The sequence below is a fragment of the Nanorana parkeri genome, unplaced genomic scaffold (genome assembly GCF_000935625.1).
Source record: "Nanorana parkeri isolate BGI_ZX_2015 unplaced genomic scaffold, ASM93562v1 scaffold523, whole genome shotgun sequence".
In the NCBI taxonomy this organism is placed as follows: domain Eukaryota; kingdom Metazoa; phylum Chordata; class Amphibia; order Anura; family Dicroglossidae; genus Nanorana; species Nanorana parkeri.
Genome location: NW_017306791.1, coordinates 737,245 through 749,010, shown reverse-complemented (window position 1 = coordinate 749,010; position 11,766 = coordinate 737,245). Strand labels below are relative to the sequence as shown.

Here is an 11,766-nt window from a genome sequence, read left to right as displayed (position 1 = left end):
TATAAAAGCGCCCCCCCCCCCCCCCCCCATGCTGCTGGAACCCCAAATTTGTGATCCCCAAGTTAGGGACAAGCTCTCACTTGCCACCCTCAGAGCCATGGCAGACTTAATACTTGTCACTTAAAGGGGCTCTTTCGAATGTCTGCCCCCCTGGTGGGCTTACCCCTGGTCCCCGGTCTTCAGGGACAGGACTCTGCTGCAACGAACCCAGCGGCAACTACACACGCTGTAACAAAGTGCCAAGGAGAGTGCTCCATGCAGGATCCAGTGCACTAAGCACATTACAGGCCAGCCCCACATTCCTGTCTGCTGGGGTCTGGGTACAGTCCGCCAAGGAGAAATCTAATCCGGTTAGCTGCTGTTGGGTGCTACAGTGGCTGTGAGCAGCATTATGGAAAACCTGCTAGAAGAATCTTCAATAGAAATAGCAGGAAAGTATGAACTTCTCAGAGCAAAGAGAAGGTATTCATCACTTAAGGTCACTAGTCAAATAAACTGAGGCAGGCTGGGAGTGGAAAGGGTCATACAGGGATGTCTTATAGCTTTGGTTGATTTGCTAGTGTGCAATCACCTGAAGGTAGCTGCATAAGCCATCTGTGGAAAAAAAATGCAATCAGGAAACAAAAGCCCTCCTGGCTAACTCCCCTCCTGAAAATACTCGTTACTGAGCAGTTACACAATTTCTGGGCGTTAATACTGAGTTACTGATCTGAAATAACCATGGACCAAGTGAAGCCATTTAATACAATGAACCCCTTTAGGCCTTAATGATTAAAACTGTAAAAAAAATGCATAATTCATATCCACTAGATTTCAGGTTGCTACAGTCATGGAGGAGAAACGCCAGATCCCTAGGCCTTGTCTTAGAATTCTAAAAAAACATTTTGACTGGAGTGTCATTGAAAGTTTAAGTCCGCTTTAAAAAAAAACAAAAAAAAAGATCCAATATGGAGGTAGAAGATGTGCAATGTAAAAACATAGCTGTCACATGGAAACCACAGGTAACAATGGACTCTGCCTCCTGGAGCCTTGGTGACTGTGCACAAAGTGCTGATGTTAGCACAGCCTTCGGTGAAAGGGAATATAAACTCTGCAGTCCACAATGCTGAGCTTCTATGCGTCACTTGGTGCTTAACATCACATGACCAGCTGTTACCAAACAGTATAACTTATTAAACTGCAGGAGCCTTCCACCCTGCCCTGATAGATCAGCAATTTATCAAAGTGGACCTAAACTTACACTTTAGGTATACTACTTTGTGTAGCTGTGCGAATTTCAATAAAAGAAGTTTCCAGCGTTAGAGTGCGACCGGATATTTTGTTGTGTGAACGGTAGCAAACATGGGACTGAGGACGAGCTCCAGCCAGTGAGCACCTGGTTGTCCCCAGCCTATGCTGTGGAGGAGCGGTGTGATTCTTTGAGTGTTTTGGTTACACTTCGGTATATTGCACAACAGAGATATTACAAAAGTAAAGAAAGAAAATTGATGGAAAAAAAGAACATAGAAATCTACAGACTAAAAACCACATTACCTACTTTCTCAATCTCCAGAGGATGCCATCCAGAGCAAGGCATCTCTATCCCACTCGTGTGATCTATGTGACCTTCTTCGTTAACATTTGTGTAGAAAGCTGTGTTGGAACACAAACCTGCATTAGTGACTATACATTAACAATTCACTGATGAAAACAAAAGAGCCATTAAAAAAAAACAAATGTACAAATAGTACTTAATTTACTTTTATTCCTAAAATCAAACAAGTTTAAAAGGAACACCCGTACATGGCACTATACATCCTCTAGTCAACCCTGAAAGGCAAGACACATGTGCATGGGCAAGGTGACTGTCTCTTTAAAAAGAGCATTGCGCTACCTTTAAGAAAGATCAGTCTAGCCAATAATGTGTTTTGGTAGATGCTGGAGGGTCACCTAATGGTTTGACTGAGGAGACTCCACATAGGACATTCCTTGCTTAAACACAATAAGGTCCAGCTCTGTACTGTGAGCAGTGGGAACACGCATTTTGCATGAATGGAAGTGTAGCTTCCAATAGATAAAACTTGGATTGTAGCAGGGACAAAGTCATGCCATTCAAAATTGTTTGTGAAGATCAAAGTATTTTCAAACTCCTAAAGCTGCCCATACATGTTGCGATTATTGCTTGGAAATCGAACACGACCGGGTTTTTGTACGATAAATCGGCCAGTTGATGGGAACTGAAAGATCATAATTACTGTACAACTGGGCGAATTTCCTCCATTGCTCAGCCAACCAAAAGCTAGCTGTAAAAGGCAGCAGGATGTAAGCTTTTCATTGCTACTTTACAAAAATGTGAACGTGAAGACCTCCTATAAAAGGTTAATAGAACACCAATATTTTTCTTACAGTCACAACAGGGTCCAGAAATCAATGGAGAGTACAGTGCTTTCTGCCACCAGCACTGCTTTTCCTTTGCAGCATTTACTCCCTGAAGATCGATGCTTGAAGGAGGATACTGAAAAAAAGAAACCCGCATGTATCATAACAGAGCATCCATATTTACATATATTTTTTTTAAATATCAGAACATTTTGGCTGTAATAAGAACATGATCTGTAGACGCCCAAAGCAAGAAAATGATATCCAAGAGCGAACGGGAACACACTTAAAAAGCAAACCTGTACTTCACGTTACACTATGTAAAAGCTCTTGTGACTATTTCTGCGCCCCTTTCCAATTTATTTTCACTTTGTGAATGGAGCCTGCCATTCTCTTACTTCAAGACCAAAAACTTAACTCTGCCACTCTAAAGTCCAATAAGAAAGCAATCAAGAACAGTCTGCAAAGCACCATAAAAAACACAAGATTCTGAATTGGGGTACATCTATGTTCCATACCATATAACAGCTTTGATACAAGTAGAAGCAACCTGACTAATGTATCAGAAATGCAAACTACCCATATCATTTCTTTCTATGTCACAACAGCGGGCAGTGAAAAGATTAGGGGCTTCAGATCTATTTTTTTCTGTCACAGCATAACCCTGCGGAGAGGAATGTGCGACACCATATCCCCACGACAAGGTCATGGTATTTATTATAACCATGACCTATAAGTTGATATTTGAAACTTCTGTTAAATATGTGGGTTTGATTTTTTTTTTGTGTTGTTGCCAAGAAAGGACAATGTACACCGGTTAGCATGGTTTAATATTTCCTTGTTTGTACCTTCATAGATCTTCATGACTGCCCATGGATTCACAAGCTCTAATAAGAGGTGATGGCAGGACACCTCTTGGTCTCTATAGCTAACGCCCGTTTCCAATTTATAGGCTTTGGTTCAGCACATGGTTACCAATTTGAAAAGTTTTTTATCATTTATTCCTAGGATAGTTTTTTCTTTTAAAAATAGCCATTTATTAGAGGCTACATGTCTAATTTCTAATAAGAAAGCTAGCTCTGCTCCTGCAGACTGAACATCTAGATGGCATCATCTTGATTTACAGAGAAGAAGGAAGCTCCAGTCGGCCACCTCATTTTGCTGTGTCTACGCAGCTCGGTGACTAAAACCCTGGAGTACCAGAAGCACACTTGTCACGCTAGCTGGAAGACGGTATACACTTACAGGCAGAATTTCATATTTATGTCAGTAAGTAGGAAGAAAAGAAAACTACCTTTCTCCTGAAAGATATATGGGAGCACAGTGTGTGTACAAACACAAGGCATATGCTTAACAGTCAAGTAAAACACGCTTCTACATACCTCTTCCATCTCTACACCAGATGTAGAGTTGCATCCCGAATTCAGGTCACCTACTCCATTCACTTCTTCCAAATCCAACACTTTGCAGCTTGTTTTAGAGGTCTCCATCATGCCACATTCAAACGACTCTATAACTCTAAAGTCTAAATTCTCATGTTTCTCCAAAGGCAAAACTCCAAAGGATTCTTCTTGACCATCTAAAGAAGTCTGTGCACTTTTCTCCATACCAGACTTCTGCAATCTAGGCAGAAACTTCCCAGATTCAAGCTCAGACTTTCCATAAAAATGACTTTCTTTTTCAGCATCTTCTTCAAGGGGTTTAAGATCATCCTGTGGATCCTCAAACACTTCTCCCTCAGAAAGAGGAGGTGCAGCTATCTCCTCTTTCTCCGTTTCAAAATCGGATTCGCTTCCTACTCCTGGAGAAAGTTCAGATGCAGAGATTGGGCGAAAGTGAGTACGTGGGGAGATTCTTATTGATCTATACTGTGTTCTATCCACTCCACAAATCCTTGGATGATTCACCTCACCTTCTGAATCGGAACACAAGGCTTTTGGTTTGTAATTAGGACTACTGGTAAGGATGCTTCCAGGTTCAAATGAACATTCAACATGAAGAACCTGTGAAAATCTATTGTTAAGCTCATAAGAGAATGAGTAGCCCATTCCTGGCTCGTCGACTTGGAAGTTATCACAGGTTCCAAGCAGGTTTTCATGCAAAATGAAAGAAAAACCTTTGTTAGAGCTTCTATCTCCACTATGCTCGCCTTCCAATGAAACAAATGGCCTCCACAACTGCCTATGGCCAGGAGCAAAACTGTTTCCTGGAGTCATAAACACATCTGTTCCTGCTATCATAACAACATCTGAGGCAGTGCATTCCAGTTCAGCGCATTCCAGTAAGCTTGCTTTTGCTGGACTCTGCGGCGCCAGTGCCCACTCATCCTCACCACTGAAGTTTTTTAACTCCCCATAAACACCTCCAAGAATGAAGGAGTTTTCTTTCACTTGGTTTATATCCCAGGGTTTGGATGGAGTTGTGTAGTCCCCACTGTCAGCCTTTACTGAATCATTTGAGAGAAAGGTTCGCTTTTCTGCGAGTTCTTTTTGACTTTCCCAAAGATGGTACTCGGACCTCTGAACAGCCTTATTGGGCTCCTGAAAAGCATCGCCTGTAGCATTAGCTTCATGACAACTAAAAACATTTACATCTAGTGGGAAGATCTGATCCTCCAGTCTTTCAGAATGGTCTTCGATGTTTGTCCATATGTCTTTGATGACCCCTGAGCTGTATCCATGTGTATGATGGTTGTTTTTGTTCTCAGCCTCTATAGCGTCACATATCTCCTCATTTTCCTGCTCAAGCCGAATGCCACAAAGCGACTCCAGCTTTGATTTCTTGCCCAAAACCAAGCCCGATTCTTCAGCCAAAGTCCTGTTCTGCAGAAATGAGTTTCTTGATGTTGTACAAGGTATGTTCTCTTGGAAGGTTAAGGTAACTCTAGGAATTATGTAATCTGGGTCTTCTGTATTCAATAGGCTGTAATCTTCTAAATGACTGTTCAGAGCCTCTGTATCCGATCGAGTTCCATCTGAATGTGACCATGGACTGCATGTTCTAGTTGAGAGGTTTGAACACTGTTCGTTTTCATCAAAGGCACTGTTTTTGGTCCATATAAGTAATCGTGACTGAGTTTTCCCAAACCTATTCATGCTGGAACAAGACTCCGCTTTGCCTCTCTCATTTAACGTCCGTTCTCTGGGCAATGAAAGTACAGAGTTACTGCATTGCACTTCAAACACTGAAAAATAAGGGCTGCTTCCATCCAAAAATAAATCTTGATTGCCTGCATGCATGTGAGTACTAAGCGTTGTGCTGTCTAAAAAAGGGGAAAAGGTACTGGGGGAGTCACCTCCCAAACTCTCCCCATCCGCATCAGCCGAGCTTGAGGGTGAACAGGACTCCCAAAATTGAGCTAATTTACTATGGTCTTGCAAAAACAAATCTTCAGCACCAATAGAACTGGTTGATTCTGTCCATATTGCACTCCCCCCTTGCAACTCCTCATCTTCTAACACTTTGCAAGATTCAGCCTCAAAATCACTTTGCAGTTTGCTTTTTTGTCGGATCATATTCAAGATTCGACTTTCTCCTTTCACCTTATCTGAGGCACCAGGATCCAACATGGATTGATCAATTTCTACTTCATAGAAGTGTGTATATTCTATAGGATGAACATCATCCAAATAGTTGTCCTCTGGAAGAGAACAGTTAGAGGTCCTTGTGAGATCACTTGCCTCGGTTATGACTGCAGGCATTTCTACAAAGTGACCCTCAATAAAGGTACCTGCTGCGAGGTATGTTTCATGAATATTGTGGTTATTTAAATGAAGATCTTTTACGATCTCGGACAGCTCTTCCATCTCTTCTGATGTGTTATGCCAATTCGGATGTTTTCTGTATGACGTTTCTAATTTACTTTTACCGCTCAGAGGAACAAAGTATTCGGTTATGGGTTCCGTATACCACAAGGGCTCCTCCCTGAATTCGGTCTCTTTTTTCTTCTCTTTGAAGACGTTTCCTTTATTCTCCAAGTCTTTCCATGCATATTCTTTTACCTGACGTTTAACTCTCTTGCAAAGCGCTTTCACAGATCCTGCACTACTACTGCTTGCGGCAACATTTTTTCTCTCCACGTTTTTGACCAGATTTTTAGGGCTGGTTTTCCCCTTCTTGTTTCGGACATCCCTAATTTTTTGCCTTACTTTGACAAAGCGTGTTTTAGTTTCTCCCTGGTTACCACTTGAGCTTGAGCCTGCTTCACTCGATCCAGATGACCAGGATCGAGGGCGGATTTTGCCATTTGACTTGCGCCTCACACTTTTTGATACACCAGCTTTAGCATCTGTTGCGATGTTACTAAACTTGTTCTCTTTCTCGTTTTTGCCTTTTCTTTGCTGGTTTCTTCCCTGTACAGTGTTAGAAGCTCCATTATTCTTGTTGGTCATTACGGTTTCATTCTCACTGTTGCAATTCTTTGGTGATGGAGTTTCGGTGCTTGTTTGTGGGGCAGTAGAAGATGAGGAGGAGCTAGAATAAGAGCAGATTTTTGACTTGTTCCATACGGTCATTATTTCTTGTAGGCAAACTGGCTTTTCAGACAGAGGTGGAAAAGCTTCATAATACCTGAAATGGACAAATACAGAAATATTGCATTTCAGACATAATTTTTTTTTTTTTTTTTACTGCCACATTTTCAAACAATAGTTATTAAATAGACCACACAATAACCCCGAAGCTCAGAGATGTCAAATGTTGTGCAATAGTTCCAATGATCTACAGTTTAGAAATCATACTAGACAGAGAAGGCTAATGATCCCGAATAAGGCAAACTCTTCTTTAATTTATCTAAAAGTTTTAACATGACTGATCATCACTGTTGAAATCGGCTCCATTTTTGCTTCGGTGTTCCAAAGCCTGCCAATTTGATGTGCTCCTTTGAAATGACTGCAGCTCTGTGCAAGAATCTTCTAATATCTTTGCAGTCCAATGCTTTAGGGCTGCAACTAACGATTATTTTCATAATCGATTCGTTGGTCGATTAAAAAAACAAATTAAAAAAATTTAAATACAATCTTTTATTTGAAATGAAATACCCAAATGGAGTGTTAAAAGGAGAACTATGAGGCGAGTGAAAATCACTCAGCCTCATAGTTCTAGCCGACGTGTGACAATGAAACTTTCACACGTCGGCTCAATAGAGCGAACACATAGCGTCCCTCGCTCACTTCTCGATCTATCCCAGCAGAGAGCCGTGACTGTCACCTGCAGGGATTCCCCGCCCCCCCCCCTCACCCGTCTGATCCTCCCGCGCCGACTGGCAGAACGGATGGGGTGGGCACAGCTGGCTCTGACTCTAGATAGGCAGAGCCAGCTGTCAATCCCGAAGCTGGGTTGATCTCGACAGTAATGTCGGGATCTGTCCCGGCTGCGGCGTCTCAATATACCGCGAGATACTAAGCTTAGGGTGACAGTAGGACGCTAGTTTGTGTCCTCCCGTTACCCTTAGGAGAACTATGGGGAAAAGCACTGACCCCATAGTTCTCCTTTAAAAGCAAAGTTCAATTCAGAAATAAAACTGCACACACATTTTTTGCAATTGCACAGCACTGGAACATATGGCATTGTAGTACTGTGCGCTTCAGTGCGGGTGATCACACGGCGGGCGGGAGGTGCATCTGAGGTGCCATTGAAATGAATGGCACCACAACACATCCTGCACCAGTTGTCAGGCCAAAGCCAAAAATTACTTTTCTCACTTTTTTTTGTATTTTTCTTTGTATAATTGTATGTATTATATTAGACATTTAACCACTTGCCGTCTGCCCGTTGTAAAAAAAACGGACGGACGGCACTGCAGCATTGGTGGGTTGCCGTCTCCAGACGGCATTTGTTTTCTGCTCGCGCCCCTTAGCGGGCACGCACGGGCAGAAAAGGCCCGACCAATGCAAACACTCGTTACCGGGTGTTTTACATATAGACGATCAGCGGCTCCATAGCCTGCCGATAGTCTATATGCACTCGTTTTTTCTCCCCCCCACCCCCATCTGCGGCCCGGGATTGGGAGGGCTTCAGGAGAAGAGGAAGGGAGATCAGCTCCTTGCTGACCTCCCTCCAGGCTGTGAATGCAGAAGTGATGTGTGTTACATCACTTCCGCATTCACCTGTCAGTCATCTGGCTGCTATAGCCAGAGAAAAGAAGCTGATGAAGCAGATCTCTGCTTCATCAGCTTCTTTTGGGGTCCACAGGTGACATTAGGGGTCCTAGGGACCCCTAATGTCTCCATAAAGAGGACCTGTCAGTGTGCCTTTGCTATTATATAAGGGGATTGTTATCCCCCTATATAATAGCAATAACAAATAAAAAAAAATAAGTCACATATAAAAAAAAGTAAAAAAAAAACCCCACCCCCATGTTTACGCAGATATAAACGTAAATACACGTCTGGTGCACCAGCGCGCAAAAACAACAATTGCGCTACGCACGTTACATATCGCCGCGAACGTCGCAGTGAGAGCAATAATTTTTGGGCCATCAATCACTGATAACACTAAACTGATGAGCGGTAACAGCTTTTAAAGCGTCGCCTATGGTCAATTTTGGCTATTATCGTATTTTGAGGTTTCGCGCACGCAATTTTAAGGCTTGACATGTTTGGTGTCCTTTACCCGACGTGACCCCGTCTTTTATATTTTACAAAACAATTGGGTAATAATAAATGTTTTATCATTTAATATGGGGGAAACTATTTTTTTTTTAATTTCGGTAATTTTTCCTTAATATAGTAAAAAAAACAAAACCCCCAGTGGTGAATAAATACCACCAAAAGAAAGCTCTATCTGTCCCCAAAAAAGGGTATAAAATAAATTTCAGTACAGCGCTGCATGACGGAATAAAGGTCAGTCAAAGTACCGCAGCGCTGAACACTGAAAAATGGCCTGGATGGGAAGGGGGTTTAACACAGCGGATGTCAACTGGTTAAATTAGTTTCATGGATTTAAAATATGCATTGTAAAACTCCAGTAAAATAGCCAAAATTTTATTTAAAATAAATAAAACCCCCGATCATCAGTTTAGAGTTAGCCATGAATATTGGGCAGAAAATTATTACTCTCACTCTGGCGCATGACGATACCCATCATGTGTAGCGCAATCGTCGTTTTCATACATAGGTGCACCCGAAATGTGTTTCCATTAGTATGCATGCGTTTGTGGGGCCGGGGGACTTTTTTGGGGGGTATTTTTTCTTTTTTTAAACTTTTTTTATTCATTGCTATCACATGGGGGGCTCAGAAGCCCCTTATGTGATAGCACATCTGAGATGGCAGGTTCTCTTTAAGGTGACATTAAGGGGGTCTATTGGACCCCTAGTGTCACCTTTCCACTTCACTGGGGAATAGCAGCTGAATGTAAATACAGCCTGCAGTGGCTTGGGGGAAATAGCCAGCCTCCTATTGGCTATTTTAAATTACAATAGCCGGCTGGCTATTGCACCCGTCCACTGCCTGCTGTCAATCAGCAGAAGAAGGAACTGAAGGAGAAAGTTCTACTTCAGGTTCTCCTCTGCTGATTGACAGCAGGCAGTGGGCGGGTGCAATAGCTAGCCTGCTATTGACTATTGCAATTTAAAATATCCAATAGCAGTCTGGCTATTGTTTCCAGCTTCTGATGGGAGACTTGACACCGGTGTTCTATCAATCCCTCAGACTCGAGCCTGAGGGATTGATAGAATACCGGCAGAAGTGGGGTCATGGAGGAGCAGAGAAGGGAACGGGGCGGCCAGAGGAACGCAGAGTCACAGCAGTCTCTTCTCCCCGCTGGTGGCGGCTGCAGTGGTCTGTGTCCCCACTGCCTCTGCCAATACAGGCAGGGATTGAAAGGGTCACAGACCGCTGCAGCAAGCACCAGCGGGGAGGAGAACAGGGGGAGCAGAGCAGCGACTGCAGCAACTAATCGAAAATAAAATAATCGATAATGATTAACATGTCAAGCCTTAAAATTGCGTGCACCCGCAAAAAACACCCATTGGCGATGATTAAAATGCTTTTACTGCTCATTAGTTTAGTGTTATCAGTGATTCATGGCTCTAAAATTATTGCTCTCACTCCGACGTTTGCGGCGATACGTAACATGTGCTGCACAATAGGTGCAATCGTCGTTTTCGCACGTAGGCGCACCCGACGCATATCTGCGTGTGTATGTGGGGACTAAAAAATATGCTTTATTTTTTTAATGACTTTAATTTTTGCATTACTTTATTTTTTTTACACACACAACTTTATTGCTATTACATGGGGGGCTAAGAAGCCACCTATGGGATAGCCAATTTACATGACAGGTCCTCTTTATGGAGACATCAGGGGTCTCCAAGACCCCTAATGTCACCTAGGGACTCCCAGAGAAGCTGATGAAGCAGAGATCGGCTTCATCAGCTTCTGTAGCTCGAGTGTGACACTGAATGCAGGAAGTGATGTAATATACATCACTTCCTGCATTCGGGGACTGAGAGGAGATCAAAGGGAGTTCGTATACTGAACTCCCTTCGATCTCCTGTCACAGAGCCGTGCCGGTCCCGGCCGCATCGGGCCAGGCAGTGACAGCTGCTAATACAACCAACGCTCGATCGCTTGACTGTGTTAGCTCCCGGCCGGCCGTGTAATTACAACGGCCGGGAAGCTGCTCATCGGGCTCCACCGTACGAGTGGATTTTTTAAGGTATGTATGTATGTATGTATGTATGTATGCATGTATGTATGTATGTATGTATGTATGCATGTATGCATGTATGTATGTATGTATGTATGCATTTTTTTTTCTTCTTTCCTTCCTTCAGAGTATTTAGCTGTTGCCTGAAGTTCAGCTTTAAGGCTGGGTTCACACCTAGGCGTTTTTCCGCGCTTTCGTACTCGCGGAAAAACGCTCAAACAGGGAAATGCCATTATTTTCAATGTGCATGGTTCCCATCTGGGCGATTTTCCGCGAGTACGAACGTGCGGGAAACCGCCCTACGCCCAAGGAAGTACATGTACTTCTTTGGGGCGTTTTGGCCGGGCGGTTCCATTGGGATACAGCCAAGTATCCCTCGGAAACGCGCGGTTTTTTACCGCGAATCGCGGTAAAAAATCGCGCGAAAAACGTGCATATTCAATCCGCCTAGGTGTGAACCCAGCCTAAGTACCTGGATCAACCTGCTCTTCATTGTCTATTACAATCCCAGGCTTCTGTATTCAATTTTCATCATGTTATTCAGAGGCAGTTATTTTTTTTTCTCATGCTTTCATAATTATCCAGTCCACACCTAGGATCTAAACAATGGATTACAAAATATGTTTTAGAGGGTTTAAGGGAATATTTACATTTCAGCCTGATCCTTTCTTGCTAAAGATGATGTAGCTTCTGGTGACAGCAATCCATCTACATTCTTGCTAGTCTTCTCATCTGTAAAATATGAATACATAAGTCAG

General features: G+C 42.9%; 1 protein-coding gene across 1 annotated transcript in view; it reads right to left on the bottom strand.

Moving 5' to 3' along the window:
* Positions 1-11,766, bottom strand: part of KIAA0232 (KIAA0232 ortholog) — a 41,937-nt gene that overhangs the window by 5,586 nt on the left and 24,585 nt on the right. Inside the window, exons 5-8 of the mRNA XM_018561430.1 lie at positions 11,659-11,740; positions 3,741-6,927; positions 2,386-2,494; positions 1,538-1,632 (exon numbers count right to left, since the gene is read on the bottom strand). Of these exons, the coding sequence (XP_018416932.1) occupies positions 1,538-1,632; positions 2,386-2,494; positions 3,741-6,927; positions 11,659-11,740 (3,473 nt within the window). The remainder of the gene's footprint in view (positions 1-1,537; positions 1,633-2,385; positions 2,495-3,740; positions 6,928-11,658; positions 11,741-11,766) is intronic.